This window comes from Somniosus microcephalus, chromosome 12 (genome assembly GCF_052327205.1).
Source record: "Somniosus microcephalus isolate GS21.2 chromosome 12, FLI_Smic_1.0, whole genome shotgun sequence".
Taxonomy (NCBI): Eukaryota; Metazoa; Chordata; class Chondrichthyes; order Squaliformes; family Somniosidae; genus Somniosus; species Somniosus microcephalus.
The window spans coordinates 217,756,474-217,778,291 of record NC_140998.1 but is presented as its reverse complement, the minus strand read 5'-3'; the positions used below and the strand labels follow the sequence as shown (position 1 = coordinate 217,778,291).

At 53.3% G+C, this 21,818-nt stretch overlaps 1 protein-coding gene across 1 annotated transcript in view; it reads left to right on the top strand.

Annotated features, from left to right (window-relative positions):
* Positions 1–6,840: 6,840 nt before the first annotated feature.
* LOC147110120 (von Willebrand factor A domain-containing protein 7-like) overlaps positions 6,841–21,818 on the top strand; it is a 58,598-nt gene continuing 43,620 nt past the window's right edge. Inside the window, exons 1-4 of the mRNA XM_086004055.1 lie at positions 6,841–7,065; positions 14,456–14,674; positions 19,774–20,049; positions 21,365–21,458. Of these exons, the coding sequence (XP_085860181.1) occupies positions 6,889–7,065; positions 14,456–14,674; positions 19,774–20,049; positions 21,365–21,458 (766 nt within the window). The 5' untranslated portion in view covers positions 6,841–6,888. The remainder of the gene's footprint in view (positions 7,066–14,455; positions 14,675–19,773; positions 20,050–21,364; positions 21,459–21,818) is intronic.

The window sequence follows — 21,818 nt, the reverse complement described above, 5'->3', positions numbered from 1 at the left end:
AAAGAGAGAGACACATCAAGAAACATATTATTCAACAAGCTAAGCCAAACAACCCCAGATTTCAAGGAATTGGATGATCTGTCAAAATTGAGATTAGTCTTAGGAGAAGGAGACAGACCATACCTTGGGGCCAAATATGTAACAACATGTCACAACCTGAGGACTGTTTAAAATTAAGACTGTTTAAAATTAATATTGAACGTACCAAATGAAGTACAAAGACTGTTTAAAATTAATATTGTTTAAAAGTAATATTGTATGTACCCAACAAATGTCAAATCGATTGACACCTACAGAATGTTAGAAAACTGTACCTTTTTGCAATGTAAGCTTTGGCAATATGGTTCTCTGTAAACTTTCATGCCAATAAAGCATTTGAATTGAATTGAATTGAATTGAGTGACAGAGAGAGAGAGTGACAGAGAGAGACAGAGAAAGAGAGAGAGAGAAAGAGAGAGAGAGAGACAGAGAGAGAGAGACAGAGAGAGAGTGTAGTGTATGTACCCGTCTATCTTTAAGGGAACTATTGAATGTAACCGTTCACCTTTAAGGGAACTACTTTAGGTGTGGCACTATTTGTTTGGCTTCTGTATACTGTAATACCGATAGTGACCACACCAGTATATAAGTGTTGTAGCAGGAATGCTGGGGCAGATTTGCCCGGACCTTCGAATAGTAAAGACCTGTTTTGTTTGTAACTTCTGAAGTCTGTGTATTTATTAACTGCACAACCCACAGACTTTACAGTGGCGACGAGTCCGATCGTACCCTGCGGCAAGATTACCAAAGCAAGAAGAGCGTCGAAGAGAGGCAACCGCCCTCGTCGTGCTGCTGGAAGAAAACACGAGGCTGCAGCAGGAGGAAGGAGGAAGACTTTAGCAACAAAAGCTTCCGTCTGCAACAGGCACTGACTACCCTTCTGCCACGGTGCGGAGTGAGCCGACCAGCAAGAAACAAGGCGGCCGAAGAGACTGTGAGTAGGGGAAGGTGTATAAGGGCAGAGCACTCGACCTCGGTCGAGGGGGAGCTGTGCCGGCCAAAAGTCGGGTCCAACGGCGTCGGGTGACAGCCGGACTGTGATCGGCGGGAACAATCCGGGCAGCGACCGCAGCCACGAAGCGCTGAGCCTGCGAGTAGGCGCGGGAAGAGAAGCCCAGCCGCAGCCGGGGAGGGAAACACCGGTCTGCGAGAGGTCTGGGGAGGCGAACGGGAACCGTGCGGGTGAGAGCCGGGTGCGGAGAGAGAGACTGCGAGGAGCCAGTCCAGCGGCTGAGCTGTTCTCCACCAACGGGGTACTCAGAGCCGGCAAAACCGAACGTGCGGGAGTGGGTGAGAGACACAGCCGAAAACGGGGTGAGAGACTGCGCGAGAGCCAGTCCAGCGGCTGAGCTGTTCTCCACCAACGGGGTACCCAGGGCCGGTGGCACCGAACGTGCGGGTGAGAGAGCGACAGAGCCGGGTACGGAGAGGGAGGCTGCGCGAGAGCCAGTCCAGCGGCTGAACTGTCCTCCGTTAACGGGGTGTACCCAGCGCCGGTAGAGCCGTGCGGGCGGGAGGAAAAGACATAGCCGAGTAAGGGGAGCTGTGCGGTAGCCAGCCAGCGGCTGAACCTGTCCGCTGTGGGGGAAGCGTACCCCTTCCACCGGGAAGAAACGCGGGAAGCCGCCATTAGGCGGAGAAGACGCCAGAAGCGGGAAACCGCCATTGAAGTGGGCGGGGCGAGAAAGGAAGAGCGGGAAACCGCCATTTTCGCGGGAAAACCGCCATCTTGATTGACATACCGCCATTGAAGTGGGCGGGGAGAGAAGGAAAGAGCGGGAAACCGCCGATTTTGCGGGAAAACCGCCATCTTAGAAACAAACAAATAAATAAGAATACTTAAAGAAATACTGGTGCTGCTCCCAAGGGAAGAAAGATGCCTAAGCGAGGGAATATTAACGACTTTAATTCTGAAATAGAAGACTGGGCCACGTATGTGGAATGCATAGAGATCTATTGCGAAGCCAACAAAATAGAGGAAGACGACAAGGCGATAACATTGCTAAACTCGATGGGGGCAAAAACATACGAGCTCTTGAAGCATCTAATAGCACCAAATAAACCAGTGGATCAGACCTTCGAAGAGATTGTGGCTGTGCTGAAGGACCACTTGAACCCCACACCGCTGATGCTGGCTGAACGATTCAAATTCTACGCAAGAACGCAGAAGAAAGACGAAAGCAATGCGGAATACTTGGTCGAACTGCGTAGGCTAGCGAAATACTGCCAGTTCGGAGGGAATCTGACAGAAGCGCTGCGGGACAAGTTCGTATGCGGATTGTCCAAAGAAGGGACGCAGAAGCGACTACTGGAAGAGAACGACCTCACACTGGACAGGGCTGTCCTTATAGCTGCATCGCACGAAGCCGCAGCGAAAGGAACGGCGGAAATGCAACTAAAGGCGGCGGCACTCGGGGTGGACCAAATTACTTCAAGCACAACAAAATGCTACCGTTGTGGGAAGACAACGCATGACCAGAATCAATGCTGGTTTAAGAACCAAGAGTGTAGGAAATGTGGCAAACTGGGTCACATCGCGAAGGTATGCCGGTCCGGGAAAAAGACCAATAATCAAAGGAAGCCACCACAAGAAAAGTACAACAAGGTACACAAGGTGGCTGAGAAGAGTTCAGACGAACAGAATTCAGACTCAGACCCAAACAACCAGGAGCTGGGTAGTCTGAGAATCCACAATGTGGGTAAAGAAACGGATCTACAGGCCATCTGGGTCATACTAAAAATAGCTGGAGTCCAAGTAAGAATGGAGCTGGACACTGGATCAGCTCTATCAGTCATCAACCGAAGGGACTACCACCGGCTATTCTCTCACATACCTTTAAGAAATACCAAGTTCGTATTACAGACATACACGGGGCATAACGTATACCCCGTGGGGAAAATAAGAGTCAAGGTGAGAGATAGGGGTAAAGAACACCCAAGAATGAACTTGTACGTATTACCTGAGGGAGGACCACCACTTCTAGGACGGGAGTGGATTAAGAAAATAGACATGGAATGGCACTACCTAAAAGCCATAATGAGGGAGGACTCGGTGCAAGCTATTAGCTCAGATTCTGAAATGGATGATGATAAGACCAAGTCGGAAATGGAAGACAAGGCTAAAAGGGACTTGCCGACGATGGGAAAGAAAACGAAGACATGCAGAAGGACTTATGTTACCAAGAAGAATAAAGCTGCAGAGCAGAACTCCAGGTTGACAGAGAATTCTGAGCCTGTTCAAGCAAAGGATTCATCCATGACGGAGGAACACCGAGCTGGGACGCAAACTTATGTCAAAGTACGACAACAATTAGAACAGTTGAGTGACCGTCTCGTACAAGAGATGAAAAATATGGAAAAGTTCTGGGACACCGAATGGGGGAACCTGGAAAGACTACAGAGACAGCTAGCTCAAGCAGAGAGCGACCATAGAGCCATCGTGGTCAAATACCAATCACATTCCCCTGATGCTGTTCAGGAACTAGAATATTTACAGAATGAACCAAAGGAAGAGGAATCTTCAGGGAGCCAGGATTTTATTCCAGTTCTTCTCTACGACTCCTTACAAGCAGAGTGTGAGAAGTTGAAAGAACAGTATGAACAGGCCCAGGCTACAATTCTGGAGGGGGTTAACTCGGCAGCCTCCGAAAAGCTAGTTTCAGTAGAAGCATATGAACAACTAAAGGTTGAACATGAGCAAGAAGTCCAAAGGCTGCAGGAAATTCTTGATGAGCTCAAGGCCAAGACAGACTCATCGGTAGGAGCTCCATCCATAGATGAGAAATTAGAGGTGAAAATCATGGCAGAGCATGAAAGACAGGATGTCCAAGAACTTATAAAAACATTGAAGGACACCCAAGACAAATATAAGGCGGCAATGACCGAGGTTCAACAACTTGAAGAACAGATTCAACTGGGAATCCTTTCAGTGGAAGAACAGGACACTGTAAGAATGGTCCCTGAACATGAACTAGAGAGCATCAGGGCGCAACTTTTCCGAGCGCTGAAAGCCAAAGTTCAAGAGGAACGTAAGGTGGAAGTATTGGAGAAAGAGGTGGAGGAAATGGAGAAGACTCTGATCCACCGTGTTCCCAGGGAAGAGTTAACGGTCAGCCAACTCCTTCATATGCTGAAGGACAAGACTCTGCAAGGGGAACAATCTGAACACGAGCTTCAATCTTCAGGGGGAACGAGTTCGGAGCTCTCAAAAGTCACGGAGATAGCTGAGGTGGCAACACAAATTTTACAAGGATGCCAAAAGTACGTTGAATCACGTCAAGGTGAACAGAAGAATGTGGAAACCGTTACTTCAGTAGAAGGGTTAAATAGCCTGATAACGCAATTACCGATGGAAAGGAAGGTATTGAACTCACAAATGAGGTCCGTCGTGAAGGAATGGCAGATAACCCAGGAAGAGCGGGATGAATATGAATGCATGAAGAAGGCTTTTCAAGAAAGATGTTTAGGGAAGGAACCACCGTCAGCTAACGTCCAGACGGGTGAGGAGGAAGAAGAAGTCTCTCTCGCTGGCCTAACTCAGGACGAACCCGAATATTACCATGACCTGTTGAGTGACACTGAATATTACGAGGATGTGGTCTGCCCAGCTTGTGATGAAAACTCTCAAAGTGCTGAAATCCGGAGGAAGCACTTAAGGTCTAAGGAACATAGAGAGTTGGTGGCGCTACAGCTGGCAGCCGAGAAAGGAGCTCCGAGAGTTTCAAAAAGGCAGAAAAGAAAAAGAAGAAGCAGAAGATAATAACTGTCTAAAATATTAGCACTTCTACCATTCCAGGCGGGACATTACAAAAGGAGCTAAATTAGTTGAAAAACTGGAAAATGTCAAGACAGCCAGTTGGTTGTAAAAGTCCGCACTGCTGGTTCAACAGGACGAAGGTTCAAGCTGTTACGTCAAGAAAAAGGCTATGGAGGAGTCACGCTAGCCAGGTGAACCGGCTACACCAAAGAAATGTTGTTCGGAACGAGTCAAGATCAGAGACTGAATCTATGAACTGTTTCCGCAGAGACTGAACCTGTGAACTGTTTCCACCGAGATTATATTTGTAAATTGTTTTATATGACATTGACTCCACCGAGATTATATCTGTAATTTGTTTTATAGGAAGTTGAAGATATGTATGTTTAACGGGGACTCTGTAAGTAATAAGCTAAAAAGGGAGGATTGTAGTGTATGTACCCGTCTATCTTTAAGGGAACTATTGAATGTAACCGTTCACCTTTAAGGGAACTACTTTAGGTGTGGCACTATTTGTTTGGCTTCTGTATACTGTAATACCGATAGTGACCACACCAGTATATAAGTGTTGTAGCAGGAATGCTGGGGCAGATTCGCCCGGACCTTCGAATAGTAAAGACCTGTTTTGTTTGTTACTTCTGAAGTCTGTGTATTTATTAACTGCACAACCCACAGACTTTACAGAGAGAGACACAGAGAGAGAGACAGAGACAGAGACAGAGAGAGAGACAGGGAGAGAGACAGGGAGAGAGACAGGGAGAGAGAGATACACAGAGAGAGAGAGAGACAGAGAGAGAGAGAGAGACAGAGAGAGAGAGAGAGAGAGACAGAGAGAGAGAGGGAGAGAGACAGACAGAGAGAGAGACAGAGACAGAGAGAGAGAGACAGAGAGAGACAGAGAGACAGAGAGACAGAGAGAGAGACAGAGAGAGAGGGAGAGAGGGGGATGAGGGGTGGGGGTGGGGAGAGGGGTGAGGGGAGAGGGGGTGGGGAGAGAGGAGAAGGGTGAGGGGTGAGGGAGTGGGGAGAGTGGTGAGGGGAGAGGGGTGAGGGGGCTGAGGGTGTGGGGAGAGGGGTGAGGGAGTGGGGAGAGGGGTGAGGGGGTGGAGAGGGGTGAGGGGGTGGAGAGGGGAGAGGGGTGAGGGGGTGGGGAGAGGGGTGAGGGGGTGGGGAGAGGGGTGAGGGGGGGTGAGGGGGTGGGGAGAGGGGAGAGGGGTGAGGGGGTGGGGAGAGGGGTGAGGGAGTGAGGAGAGGGGTGAGGGGTGAGGGGGTGGGGAGAGGGGTGAGGGGTTGGGGAGAGGGGAGAGGGGAGGGGCTGAGGGGGTGGAGAGAGGGGAGAGGCGTGAGGGGTGGGGAGAGGGTTGAGGGGGGTGAGGGGGTGGGGAGAGGGGAGGGGTGAGGGGGTGGAGAGGGGAGAGGGGTGAGGGGGTGAGGAGAGGGGAGAGGGGTGAGGGAGTGAGGAGAGGGGTGAGGGGTGAGGGGGTGGGGAGAGGGGTGAGGGGTTGGGGAGAGGGGAGAGGGGAGGGGCTGAGGGGGTGGAGAGAGGGGAGAGGCGTGAGGGGTGGGGAGAGGGTTGAGGGGGGTGAGGGGGTGGGGAGAGGGGAGGGGGTGAGGGGGTGGAGAGGGGAGAGGGGTGAGGGGGTGAGGAGAGGGGAGAGGGGTGAGGGAGTGAGGAGAGGGGTGAGGGGTGAGGGGGTGGGGAGAGGGGTGAGGGGTTGGGGAGAGGGGAGAGGGGAGGGGCTGAGGGGGTGGAGAGAGGGGAGAGGCGTGAGGGGTGGGGAGAGGGTTGAGGGGGGTGAGGGGGTGGGGAGAGGGGAGGGGGTGAGGGGGTGGAGAGGGGAGAGGGGTGAGGGGGTGGGGAGAGGGGAGAGGGGTGAGGGGGTGGGGAGAGGGGAGAGGGGGGTGAGGGGGTGGGGAGAGGGGAGAGGGGAGAGGGGTGGGGAGGGGGTGAGGGGTGGAGCCGGTGTTTTTATATCTGTAGTTGTGAGTGTGCGAGCTGTGTGTGTGCAGGATATTGAGTCAGTGCAGACCGTGGGGCTGTCGGGACCTGGAGAGTTTGGCTCGGCCCCTCTGGACGGGCCTTTAACTATGTTATGGGAGGCGGACACAGGCTCAGACTTGCTTCGGGACTTGCTTGTAGCAGGTTGGTCGGTGAATTTCTCGGTTTTACAGAGTGTGCGATTTCCTCGCTGTACAGGCTGCAGCCTGCCTCCAACCACAACGTCCCAGCATTAGCTGGTCCACCAGGATCAGGGAGTCGCTTCACTCAGGTATCGGCACCTCTCACTGTCCCTGAACCTGTGGCAGGGCAGCGTACAAGGGGCATCTGTCCCTGGGGTGGAGAGAGGGACTGAGCGAGAGAGGGTGGGAGAGAGGGGGGAGGGAGGGAGAGAGGGAGAGAGTGAGAGAGAGAGAGAGGGAGGGAGAGAGTGAGGGAGAGAGGGAGAGAGAGAGGGAGGGAGGGGCTGAGTGAGAGGGTGAGAGTGAGAGAGAGAGAGGGAGAGAGGGAGAGAGAGAGGGAGGGAGGGAGAGAGGGAAGGAGGGGCTGAGTGAGAGGGTGAGGGAGAGAGGGAGAGAGCGAGAGAGGGAGAGAGGGAGGGAGAGAGGGAGAGAGTGAGGGAGAGAGGGAGAGAGGGAGTGAGTGAGGGAGAGAGTGTGTGTGTGAGTGTGGGTCAGTGAGTGTGTGTGAGTCAGTGAGTGTGAGTGTGTGTGTGAGTGAGTGTGTGTGTGTGATTGTGAGTGTGAGTGTGAGTGAGTGTGAGTGTGCTTCACTCAGTGACTGAGCTCCGAGCTGTGGAATGGCCGCTCTCCCCCGTGGTATCAGACATTCTCTGGGTCAGTCAGGGAAGGGATCTGATTGTACTTTTCCCGTGTTAAGGATTCCAAGGACCCGGCCGATCCCTCGGACCGCGTCACTGTCCATGCTGGCAGAATTCCACTGCTCCAATTGTTTACATTCCATAATGCTTTCTCAGTAGACATCTCAGCTCGAACACAAGGTTTAGGGAGAATCGTAGAATGAAAGAACGGCTCAGGAACAGGAGGAGGCCGCTCAGCCCCTCGAGCCTGTTACACAGGAACAGGAGGCGGCCCATTCAGCCCCTCGAGCCTGTTACACAGGAACAGGAGGAGGCCCATTCAGCCCTCGAGCCTGTTACACAGGAACAGGAGGAGGCCCATTCAGCCCCTCGAGCCTGTTACACAGGAACAGGAGGAGGCCCATTCACCCCTTCGAGCCTGTTGCACAGGAACAGGAGGAGGCCCATTCAGCACCTCGAGCCTGTTACACTGGAACAGGAGGAGGCCCATTCAGCCCCTCGAGCCTGTTACACAGGAACAGGAGGAGGCCCATTCAGCCCTCGAGCCTGTTACACAGGAACAGGAGGAGGCCCATTCAGCCCCTCGAGCCTGTTACACTGGAACAGGAGGAGGCCCATTCAGCCCCTCGAGTCTGTTACACAGGAACAGGAGGAGGCCCATTCAGCCCCTCGAGCCTGTTACACAGGAAGAGGAGGAGGCCCACTCAGCCCCTCGAGCCTGTTACACAGGAACAGGAGGAGGTCCATTCAGCCCCTCGAGCCTGTTACACAGGAATAGGAGGATGCCCATTCAGCCCCTCGAGCCTGTTACACAGGACCAGGAGGAGGCCCATTCAGCCTCTGGAGCCTGTTACACAGGAACAGGCGGAGGCCCATTCAGTCCCTTGAGCCTGTTATACTGGAACAGGAGGAGGCCCATTCACCCCTCGAGCCTATTACACAGGAACAGGAGGAGGCCCATTCACCCCTTCGAGCCTGTTACACAGGAACAGGAGGAGGCCCATTCAGCCCCCTCGAGCCTGTTACACAGGAACAGGAGGAGGCCCATTCAGCCCTCGAGCCTGTTACACAAGAACAGGAGGAGGCCCATTCAGCCCCTCGAGCCTGTTACACAGGAACAGGAGGAGGTCCATTCAGCCCCTCGCGCCTTTTACACTGGAACAGGAGGAGGCCCATTCAGCCCCCTCGAGCCTGTTACACAGGAACAGGAGGAGGCCCATTCAGCCCCTCGAGCCTATTACACAGGAACAGGAGGAGGCCCATTCAGCCCCTCGAGCCAGTTACACAGGAACAGGAGGAGGCCCATTCAGCCCCTCGAGCCTGTTACACAGGAACAGGAGGAGGCCCATTCAGCCCCTCGAGCCTGTTACACAGGAACAGGAGGAGGCCCATTCAGCCCCTCGAGCCTGTTCTGCCATTCTACAGTATTAGATCGTGGCTGATCTGTATCTTAACTCCATTTACCCGCCTTGGTTCCGTATCCCTTAATACCCTCACCCAACACAAATCTATCAATCTCAGTCTTGAAATTTCCAATTGACCTCCAGCCTCAGCTTTTTGGGGGAGAGAGTTCCAGATTTCCACCCCCCTTTGTGTGAAGAAGTGCTTCCTGACATCACCGCTGAACGGCCTGGCTCTAATTTTAAGGTTCTGCCCCCTTGTTCTGGACTCCCCCCCACCAGAGGAAATAGTCTCTCTCTCTCGACCCGATCGAATCCTTTAATCATCTCAAACACATCGACTCGATCGCCCCTTAATCTTCTAAACTCCGGGGAACACAAGCCCAGTCACCACCACTTCTGTCGACCCCTCCACGGTCTCTAAAATGTTTAGCGCCTGGCGCTAATTATCGCGTCCGACTGCAAACTTGGCCTCTATTGCCCCTGGAGGTGATTGGAGCACGGGCAGCACGGTGGCATAGTGGTTAGCACTGTTGCCTCACAGCGCCAGGGAGCCGGGTTCAAATCCGGCCTCGGGTGACTGTCTGTGTGGAGTTTGCACATTCTCCCCGTGTTTGCGTGGGTTTCCTTCGGGTGCTCCGGTTTCCTCCCACAGTCCAAAGATGTGCGGGTTAGGTTGATTGGCCATGATAAAAAAAAATTTTTTTTTAAAAATTGGCCCTTATTGTTAGGGGGGATTAAATACGTGGGGTTATGGGGATACGGGGATAGGGCTTGTGTGGGATGGCTGTCGGTGTAGGGAGCGGGTGCTAGGGTTTGGATGATCAGCCATGATCTCGTTGAATGGCGGAGCAGGCTCGAAGGGCCGAATGGCCTACTCCTGCTCCTATCTTCTATGTTTCTATGTTTCTATGTTTCTAAATCAGGCGTTTCACACCTGTCTTAAGGCGCTAAGAGCGAGGCGCTACCTCAGAGCGCTGGCGAAGCTCATGTGATGTCAGTCAGCAGTGGAACACAGACACACTGGCGCCGGCCAGATCTTAAAGGGGAGAGTCGATCTTACTCTCCATCCACACCCTGCTCATTGCAGCCTTGAATCTCAGCCTGGAGAGACCTGTACATCAAATCTGCTGGAAAGACCAATGGAGAGGCCCAGGGAAAGAGCTCAGAGTGCAGCCCCCACAGTCTCTTCTAAATCGATACAAGGAAGGTCAAATCAAAATGAACCTGCAAAGTGCTGCTCAGTACCCAAAACCCCTTCACACAGCGTTGAATCTCTCCAGAAGTCTCTCTCTCTCTCTCTCTCTCAGAATGCGTGGTGCAAAAATGTCACTGACAAAAAAAGGCAGGAAGCGGTCGCCTTTAAATAGCGCTCCCCCAGTCCCTTCCCGACTGGGAAACCCTCCCCTCAACCTGTCGTTGCTAGCGGCAGGCGGTAAGGCAGGGGGCGCCTCGAGACGCGGCCAACCCACGCAATTTTGACTTGATTGACCTTGTTGAGCCCGCCCAGCGGGCTCAGCAGGCCAATTAAGGGCCACCCGGCAACAGGTGACGTCACAGATTGAAATTTCATCTGTCAAGACCTTTTGACAGGTGAAATATCAGCGTTTCACAGCTCTGTGAAGCTGTCAAACACTGACAATCTGTACACCAAGTTAATTCCTTCCTCTCAGGATGATTTAGAGATCTCTCCGGAACAGAAAGCTGAATGCTGCAGATTTTGACAGCTGGCAGCCATTCTGCTTTCTGTGCCGGTGAGATGAGGGACTCCCGAGACCTGAAGGAAGGAAGGCTGTAAAGGTAAGTAAAGGTAAGTAAAACTTCTTTAAACACTTTACACACACCAAACACACTTACCTCTGCACTCATGCACCCATCACTCACCTGAACACCGGACATCTCGACCCCTCCAAGCCCTTCATCCCGACGGCCCGCCTCGCTAACTTGGCGTGGTTTGGAGCCGTCGGGAATCCCACACTTCAGCAATAAAAATAGGGATTAGGCTAAAAACTGCCTGTTAACTACCTGTTAACGGGCAGTTAATTGGCACTGATCCCCTTCCCGCCTCGGGGAGGTGGGTCCCAGTGCGGGGGGGTATCCGCATCCTGGGAAACTGGCATGGAGGCGGGTTGGGGGGCGGGATGGGTTCGTGCTCCCCGATTTCGAGATTTTAACCCCCCGCACGCCTCCAATCCCGCCCCCACGGCCCGATGATAATCCTGCCCTGTGACTCTATGCCGCACCTCCCGCACAAGTTGATAAAAGGGGGAGTGGAAATGCTTCGCCTGTCTCGGTTACAACATTCAGGAAATGGTACAACCATTCTGGGTCACAAGAACGACGTCATCTCCTTGCGAGTCGAGGTTGGACGTCCATGGAGAGGAAGGGAACAATTAATCTCTGCTCCGCTCTCGCTAACCGAGATCTCATCAGGAAATAAAGAACGTGCCTTTCTCCAGCGCCTGTCACGAGCTCGGGACATCCCAGAGCGCTTCACAGTGGACGAGGTACCTCTTTGGAAGTGCGCTCACTGTTGTAACGTCGGAAACGCGGCAGCCAATATTCGCAGAGCAAGATCCCACAAAGAGCCGTGTGATAATGACCGGATTTTTAAAAATTCTCCTTTTTGGTTTCAAATCCCTCCGCAGCCTCCTCGTCCCCTCCTCCCTCCCCTCCCTAACTCTGTAACCTCCTCCCTCCCCTCCCGAACTCTGTAACCTCCTCCCTCCCATCCCTATCTCTGTAACCTCCTCCAGCCCCTATAACCCTCCCTATCTCTGTAACCTCCTCCAGCCCCTACAACCCTCCCTATCTCTGTAACCTCCTCCAGCCCCTACAACCCTCCCTCTCTCTGTAACCCCCTCCAGCCCCTACAACCCTCCCTATCTCTGTAACCTCCTCCAGCCCCTACAACCCTCCCTATCTCTGTAACCCCCTCCAGCCCCTACAACCCTCCCTATCTCTGTAACCACCTCCAGCCCCTACAACCCTCCCTATCTCTGTAACCTCCTCCAGCCTCTAGAACCCTCCCTATCTCTGTAACCTCCTCCAGCCCCCTACAACCCTCCCTATCTCTGTAACTTCCTCCAGCCCCTACAACCCTCCCAATCTCTGTAACCTCCTCCAGCCCCCTACAACCCTCCCTATCTCTGTAACCTCCTCCAGCCCCTACAACCCTCCATATCTCTGTAACCTCCTCCAGCCCCCTACAACCCTCCCTATCTCTGTAACCTCCTCCAGCCGCTACAACCCTCCCTATCTCTGTAACCTCCTCCAGCCCCTACAACCCTCCCTATCTCTGTAACCTCCTCCAGCCGCGACAAACCTCCCTAACTCTGTAACCTCCTCCAGCCCCTACAAGCCTCCCTACACCTGTAACCTCCTTCAGCCCCTACAACCCTCCCTATCTCTGTAACCTCCTCCACCCCCTACAACCCTCCCTATCTCTGTAACCTCCTCCAGCCCCTACAACCCTCCCTATATCTGTAACCTCCTCCCGCCCCCTACAACCCTCCCAGATCTCTGTAACCTCCTCCAGCCTCTACAACCCTCCCTATCTCTGTAACCTCCTCCAGCCCCTACAACCCTCCCTATCTCTGTAACCTCCTCCAGCCCCAACAACCCTCCGTATCTCTGTAACCTCCTCCAGCCCCTACAACCCTCCCTATCTCTGTAACCTCCTCCAGCCCCTACAACCCTCCCTATCTCTGTAACCTCCTCCAGCCCCAACAACCCTCCGTATCTCTGTAACCTCCTCCAGCCCCTACAACCCTCCCTATCTCTGTAACCTCCTCCAGCCCCTACAACCCTCCCTATCTCTGTAACCTCCTCCAGCCCCAACAACCCTCCGTAGCTCTGTAACCTCCTCCAGCCCCAACAACCCACCGTATCTCTGCAACCTCCTCCAGCCCCTACAACCCTCCCTATCTCTGTAACCTCCTCCAGCCCCGACAACCCTCCCTATCTCTGTAACCTCCTCCAGCCCCAACAACCCTCCGTATCTCTGTAACCTCCTCCAGCCCCTACAACCCTCCCTATCTCTGTAACCTCCTCCAGCCCCCTACAACCCTCCCTATCTCTGTAACCTCCTCCAGCCCCAACAACCCTCCCTATCTCTGCAACCTCCTCCAGTCCCCTACAACCCTCCCTATCTCTGTAACCTCCTCCAGCCCCTACAACCCTCCCTATCTCTGTAACCTCCTCCAGCCCCTACAACCCTCCTTATCTCTGTAACCTCCTCCAGCCCCTACAACACTCCCTATCTCTGTAACCTCCTCCAGTTCCCTACAACCCTCCCTATCTCTGTAACCTCCTCCAGCCCCTACAACCCTCCCTATCTCTGTAACCTCCTCCAGCCTCTACAACCCTCCCAGATCTCTGCGCTCCTCCAATTCTACCCTCTTGAGCATCCCCCGATTTCCATCGCTCCACCATTGGCGGCCGTGCCTTCAGCCGCCTGGGCCCCGAGCTCTGGAATTCCCTCCCTAAACCTCTCCGCCTCTCTCACTCCTCCTTTAAGACGCTCCTTAAAACCGACCTCTTTGACCAAGCTTTTGGTCGCCTGTCCGAATATCTCCTGATGTGTCTCGGGGTCAAATTATGTCTGATTTACGCTCCTGTGAAGCACCTTGGGAAATTTTACTACATTAAAGGCGCTATACAAATGCAAGCTGTGGTTGTTGTTGGACAATGACAGTAAGATATCTAAAAATATAGATGGGTTACTGCAGGATTTGTCTATGAACGTGTTAAGTGTTGGTTAAAATAAAGATTACGCCATGTAATTCTTAGCCCATATAATTTGTGAAATGTTGGCCTTTATTGCGAGGGAGTTGGAGTATCGGTAAAGAAGTCTTGCTACATTTATCTAGGGCTTTGGTGAGACCACACCCGGAGCACCATGTGCAGTTTTGGTCTCCTTCCATGTCTTAGAGGGATGCAACAAAGGTTTGCGAGACTGATCCCTGGGATGAGAGGGATGTCCTATGAGGAGAGATTGAGTAGATTGGGCCGATACTCTCTGGAGTTTAGAAAAATGAGAGGTGATCTCATTGAAACATAAGATTCTGAGGGGGATTGACAGGGTAGATGCTGAGAGGCTGTTTCCCCCTGGCTGGAGAGTCTAGAACCAGGGGTCACAGTCTCAGGATAAGGGCTCGGCCATTGAGGACTGAGATGAGGAGGAATTTCTTCACTCAGAGGGCGGTGAATCTTTGGAATTCTCTCCCCCAGAGGGTTGAGGAGGCTCAGTCGTTGAGTATATTCAAGGCTGAGATCGATAGATTTTTGGATTCTAGGGGGATCGAGGGATATGGGGATCGGACGGGAAAGTGGAGTTGAGGTCGAAGATCAGCCATGATCTTATTGAATGGAATTGCAGGCTCGAGGGGCCGAATGGCCTGCTTCTGATTCTGATGATCGTGTGTTCTTGTATTTTACAGACCGACGCTCCGATGGCGAGACTCGTTCCTTGTGCATTTGCGATGGCGACGATCCTTGCCGCCCAACACGCTCTGTGTTTCCTCCCCAACTTCGGAGGGAAGAGTGTAACTCACTCCGACATCACCAAGGTGGCAGCACTGCGAGCCATCCTCAAACTGTTCCAGGAAATCCCCAGCCCAGAAGGGAAAGTGCTCCCTCCTGACGCCTTCCAACCAGAGGTGATTTCAAGCCTATTTACACATATTTAAGAGGAAACGGAGAGGGGTGGGCTGGTGATTGACCAGAGTGGTCCCAGGGATGAGGGACTTCCGTCACGTTGAGAGACTGGAGAAGCTGGGGTTGTTCTCCTTAGAGCAGAGAAGGTTAAGGAGGAGATTGACCAGAATGGTCCCAGGGATGAGGGACTTCAGTGATGTGGAGAGACTGGAAAAGCTGGGGTTGTTCTCCTTAGAGCAGAGAAGGTTAAGAGGAGATTGACCAGAATGGTTCCAGGGATGAGGGACTTCAGTGATGTGGAGAGACTTGAGAAGCTGGGATTGATCTCCTTAGAGCAGAGAAGGTTAAGGGGGAGATTGACCAGATTAGTCCCAGGAATGAGAGACTTCAGTTACATGGAGAGACTGGAGAAGCTGGGGTTGTTGTCCTTAGAGCAGAGAAGGTTCAGGGGAGATTGACCAGAATGGTTCCAGGGATGAGGGACTTCAGTGATGTGGAGAGACTGGAGAAGCTGGGATTGTTCTCGTTAGAACAGAGAAGGTGAAGGGGAGATTGACCAGAATGGTTCCAGGGATGAGGGACTTCAGTGATGTGGAGAGACTGGAAAAGCTGCGGTTGTTCTCCTTAGAGCAGAGAAAGTTAAGGGGAGATTGACCAGAATGGTTCCAGGGGTGAGGGACTTCAGTGATGTGGAGAGACTGGAGAAGCTGGGGTTGTTCTCCTTGGAGCAGAGAAGGTTAAGGGGAGATTGACCAGAATGGTTCCAGGGGTGAGGGACTTCAGTGATGTGGAGAGACTGGAGAAGCTGGGGTTGTTCTCCTTGGAGCAGAGAAGGTTAAGGGGAGATTTAATAGAGGTGTTCAGGATCATGAAGGGCTTTGATGGAGTAAATAAGGAGAAACTGTTTCCAGTGGCAGGAGGGTCGGTAACCAGAGGACACAGATTGAAGATAATCGGTAAAAGAACCAGAGGGGGAGATGAGGAGAATTGTTTTTACGCAGCGAGTTGTTGTGATCTGGAACGCGCTGCCTGAAAGGGCGGTGGGAGCAGATTCAATAGTAACTTTCAAAAGGGGAATTGGAGAAATATCTTTAACACAAAAACTAGTGCCTGTGCTAATTTCAGAAAGGGGCCCAAACATGGAACAGGGAGCGGTGGCGGGAGGTCACTGAAAGGACAAGGTGGTAGATTGAGGAAGCGTCTGACGGCAGGAAACGAGGCAACAAGGGCTGAGCTTCCTGAAGGTGAAGCCACGTTGATTGAATCCAGGAAGATCATGGAGAGATTTGGCAAGCCATAGTCGGGAATTTTGCACAGAGTTCCATCGAGTTTACCGCACAGTAACAGGCCATTCATCCCAACTGGTCCGTGCCGGTGTTTATGCCCCACACCAGCCTCCTCCTACCCCTCTTCATCTCACCCCATCAACACCAGCCTCCTCCCACCCCTCTTCATCTCACCCCATCAACACCAGCCTCCTCCCACCCATCTTCATCTCACCCCATCAACACCATCCTCTTCCCACACCTCTTAATCCCCCCCATCAACACCAGCCTCCTCCCACCCCTCTTCATCTCACCACTTTCACACCAGCCTCCTCCTACCCCTCTTCAACTCACCCCATCAACACCAGCCTCCTCCCACCCCTCTTCATTTCACCCCATCAACACCAGCCTCCTCCCACCCCTCTTCATCTCACCCCATCAACACCAGCCTGCTCCCACCCCTCTTCATCTCACCCCATCAACACCAGCCTCCTCCCACCCCTCCTCATCTCACCCCATCAACACCAGCCTCCTACCACCCCTCTTCATCTCACCCCATCAACACCAGCCTCCTCCCACCCCTCTTCATCTCACCCCATCAACACCAGCCTCCTCCCGCCCCTCTTCATCTCATCCCATCAACACCAGCCTCCTCCCACCCCTCTTCATCTCCCCCATCAACTCCTGCCTCCTCCCACCACTCTTCATCTCACTCCATCAACACCAGCCTCCTCCCACCCCTCTTCATCTCACTCCATCAACACCAGCCTCTTCCCACCCCTCTTCATCTCACCCCATCAACACCAGCCTCCTCCCACCTCTCTTCATCTCAACCCATCAACACCAGCCTCCTCCCATCCCTCTTCACCTCACCCCATCCACACCAGCCTCCTCCCACCCCTCTTCACCTCACCCCATCAACACCAGCCTCCTCCCACCCCTCTTCATCTCACCCCATCCACGCCAACCTCCTCCCACCCCTCTTCATCTCAGCCCCATCAACACCAGCCTCCTCCCACCCCTCTTCATCTCACCCCATCAAAACCGGCATCCTCCCACTCCTCTTCATCTCACCCCATCACCACCAGCCCCCTCCCACCCCTCTTCATCTCACCCCATTCACACCAGCGTCCTCCCACCCCTCTTCAACTCACCCCATCAAAACCAGCCTCCTCCCATCGATCTTCATCTCACCCCATCAACACCATCCTCTTCCCACACCTCTTAATCCCCCCCATCAACACCATCCTCCTCCCACCCCTCTTCATCTCACCGCTTTCACACCAGCCTCCTCCTACCCCTCTTCAACTCACCCCATCAACACCAGCGTCCTCCCACCCCTCTTCATTTCACCCCATCAACACCAGCATCCTCCCACCCCTCTTCATCTCACCCCATCAACACCAGCCTCCTCCCACCCCTCTTCATCTTACCCCATCAACACCAGCCTCTTCCCACCCCTATTCATCTCACCCCATCAACACCAGCCTCCTCCCACCCGTCTTCATCTCACCCCATCAACACCAGCCTCCTCCCACCCCTCTTCATCTCACCCCATCAACACCAGCCTCCCCCCACCCCTCTTCATCTCACCCCATCAACACCAGCCTCCTCCCACCCCTCTTCATCTCACCCCATCAACACCAGCCTCCTCCCACCCCTCTTCATCTCACCCCATCAACAACAGCCTCCTCCCACCACTCTTCATCTCACCCCATCAACACCAGCCTCCTCCCACCCCTCTTCATCTCACCCCATCAACACCAGCCTCCCCCCACCCCTCTTCATCTCACCCCATCAACACCAGCCTCCTCCCTCCCCTCTTCATCTCACCCCGTCAACACATAGCCTCCTCCCACCCCTCTTCATCTCACCCCATCCACACCAGCCTCCTCCCACCCCTCTTCATCTCACCCCATCAACACCAGCCTCCTCCCACCCCTCTTCATCTCACCCCATCAACACCAGCCTCCTCCCACCCCTCTTCATCTCACCCCATCAACACCAGCCTCCTCCCGCCCCTCTTCATCTCATCCCATCAACACCAGCCTCCTCCCACCCCTCTTCATCTCCCCCTATCACCATATCCTTCTATTCCTTTCTCCCTCATGTGTTTATCCATCTTCCCCTTAAATGTATCTCTGCTCTTCGCCTCGACCACTCCCTGTGGTAGCGAGTTCCCCATTCTCACCACTCTCTGGGGAAAGAAGTTTCTCCTGAATTCCGTTGGATTTTTCAGTGACTCTCTTATATGGATGGCCCCTAGTTCTGCAAGTGGAAAGATCTTTTCTACACCTTGCCTCTCGAAAACTTTCATTATCTTAAAGGTCTCTATCGGGTCACCCCTCAGCCTTCTGTTTTCTGGAGAAAAGAGCCCCAGCCTGTTCAATCTTTCCTGATAGTTCTAACCTCTCAGTTCTGGTATCATCCTTGTAGACCTTTTTTGCACCTTCTCTGGTGATTCTATATCATTTTTATAATATGACGAACAGATCTGTGCACAGTTTTCCAAGTGCGGTCTAGCCAAGGTGTACGGAGACCAGAACTGTGCACAGTGCTCCGAGTGTGGTCTAACCAAGGTATACGGAGACCAGAACTGTGCACAGTGCTCCAAGTGTGGTCTACCCAAGGTATACGGAGACCAGAACTGTGCACAGTGCTCCAAGTTTGGTCTAACCAAGGTATATGGAGATCAGAACTGATCACAGTGCTCCGAGTGTGGTCTAACCCAGGTTTACGGAGACCAGAACTGTGCACAGTGCTCCGAGTGTGATCTAAACAAGGTATATGGAGACCAGAACTGTGCACAGTGCTCCAAGTGTGGTCTAACCAAGGTATATGGAGACCAGAACTGTGCACAGTGCTCCGAGTGTTGTCTAACCCAGGTATATGGAGACCAGAACTGTGCACAGAGCTCCAAGTGTGGTCTAACCAAGGTTTATGGAGACCAGAACTGTGCACAGTGCTCCGAGTGTGGTCTAACCCAGTTATACGGAGACAAGAACTGTGCACAGTGCTTCAAGTTTGGTCTAACCAAGGTATATGGAGACCAGAACTGTGCACAGTGCTCCAAGTGTGGTCTAACCAAGGTATATGGAGACCAGAACTGTGCACAGTGCTCCAAGTGTGGTCTAACCAAGGTATATGGAGACCAGAACTGTGCACAGTGCTCCAAGTGTGGTCTAACCAAGGTATATGGAGACCAGAACTGTGCACAGTGCTCCAAGTGTAGTCTAACCAAAGTATATGGAGACCAGAACTGTGCACAATGCTCCAAGTGTGGTCTAACCAAGGTATATGGAGACTGGAATTGTGCACATTGCTCCAAGTGTGGTCTAACCAAGGTATACAGAGACCAGAACTGTGCACGGTGCTCTAAGTGTGGTCTAACCAATGAATATGGAGACCAGAACTGGGCACAGGGCTCCAAGTGTGGCCTAACCAAGGTATATGGAGACCGGAACTGTGCACAGAGCTCCACGTGTGGTCTAACCGAGGTTTATGGAGACCAGATCTGTGCACAGTGCTCCAAGTGTGGTCTAACCAAGGTATAGGGAGACCAGGACTGTGCACAGTGCTCCAAGTGTGGTCTAACCAAGGTATATGGAGACCAGAACTGTGCACAGTGCTCCAAGTGTGGTCTAGCCAAGTTTCAATACAAGTTTAACATCGTGTTAGAATATTTCTTTTGCCCCAGTTCTTGCTCCTCCTCTGCTGTGAGTTACTCACTCAAGGGGTCTGACGGGTTCTCACCAGCTGAGGGTATCTCCTGTGAGAGGACCTCGCCACCCCACCCAACCGTCCTCCAGCATTCATTCCATGCCTTGCCTCCTCAGGGAAGAGACCTCACGGCGGAGAAACTTTTTGAGGCTTACTACGGGGAGATGGTGTCGGTCTCTCGCTTTAGGCAAGCTCTAAAAACGATGACATTCAGCAACACCAAGGTAGACCTGCAGTACGTCTTGGAGGGGAGACGTCACTTTGACTCCGAGACGCTGCTGGAGGCCAAGGAGATCCTACTGAGCTTGAAAGCCAGTGTGATACAAACCATCCTGCAAGGCAGGTTCCACGCAGCCCAGAAGGCCATGGGAACAATGCTGCACACTTTACAGGTAGGATTCCTCGACTTCTGTTTGCTAGCTCGCTCACCTTTGAGTCGAAGCTCGTGGGTGCGGACACCCCAGTCCCGAGACTTGAGCCCCGTAATCACAGGCTGACACACTGCTCGCCCCCAGTACTGAGGGAGCGCCGCACGGTCGGAGGGGCAGTACTGAGGGACCGCCGCTCTGTTGGAGGGGCAGTACTGAGGGAGCGCCGCACTGTTAGAGGGGCAGTACTGAGAGAGCGCCGCATTGTCGGAGGGGCAGTACTGAGGGAGCGCCACAGTGTCAGAGGGGCAGTACTGAGTGAGCGCCACACCGTCGGAGGTGCAGTACTGAGGGAGCGCCGCACTGTCGGAGGGGCAGTACTGAGGGTGCGCCGCACCGTCGGAGGGGCAGTACTGAGGGAGCACCTTACTGTCGGATGGGCAGTACCGAGGGAGCGCCGTACTGTCGGAGGGGCAGTAGTGAGGGAGCGCCGCTCTGTCGGAGGGGCAGTACTGAGGGACCACCGCTCTGTCGGAGGGGCAGTACTGATGGAGCTCCTTACTGTCGGAGGGGCAGTACTGAGGGAGCGCCACACTGTCGGAGGGACATTACTGAGGGAGCGCCGCACTGTTGGAGGTGGCAGTACTGAGGGAGCGCCGCACTGTCAGAGGGACAGTACTGAGGGAGCGCCGCACTGTCGGAGGTGGCAGTACTAAGGGAGCGCCGCACTGTCGGAGGTGGCAGTACTGAGGGAGTGCCACACTGTCGGAGGTGGCAGTACTGAGGGAGCGCTGCACTGTCGGAGGTGTTGGAACCGTGATTCTTTAAGTAGGATGTTTTCCAATAACTACACGGAGGCTGTAACTTAACAATCAACAGGTGTTTACTGGAGTAGGGTAGTCTCAAGACTGGCAGTACAGAGGCATGCTCAAGGCTTATATACAGGTGTGGTCACTGCCGGTACTACAGTATACAGGAGCTGTAAAAGTAGTTCTCTCTTAAAGGTACATACACTACAGGAGGGGCAGTACTGAGGTAGCACCACACTTTCGAAGGGGCAGTACTGAGGGAGACCCACACTGTCGGTGAGTAGACGGGGGCCTCGGTTTAACGTCTATCTGGATGACGGCACCTCCGGCAGTGTCTTAAGGCATGCTGGTCCATTAAAATAATTTGGTCAAGCATAATGGCGCCCAAACTTAATCACCATGAGAGGTTGTGCAGCAGGCCGATCCTCTGAAGTGTTGACCCTTCTACGGCGCGCCATCGCAAACACGCGCTGGCCGCCGACTTTGAATTCCGGAGATACACGTACATTGATGCGCCTTAACCTCCTCAGGATTTCTATAGTCACAGCAACTGGATCGAGCTCGGCTTCAAGACCCCCAACACCAACCTCATCAAACCCGAGGCGTCCATCGGGACAATCGCAGGTAAGGCAGCTGCAAGCACGACGGGCGCTGGTTCGGGAAAGGGCGGCGCTGGGACGAGACGGGCGCCATCTTTGATGCTGGCAAAGGGGAAAACGCTGATTCTCCCTGGGGACCCTTGCGATCCCCACCAAGAATTACAACAGCAACAACTTCCATTTATCCAGCACCTTTAATGTAGTAAAACGTCCCAGGGTGCTTCACAGGAGCGATTATCAAACACAATTTGACACCGAGCCACATCAGGAGATATTAGGACAGGCGACCAAAAGCTTGGTCAAAGAGGTCGGTTTTAAGGAGCGTCTTAAAGGAGGAGAGAGAGGCGGAGAGGTTTAGGGAGGGAATTCCAGAGCTTGGGGCCCA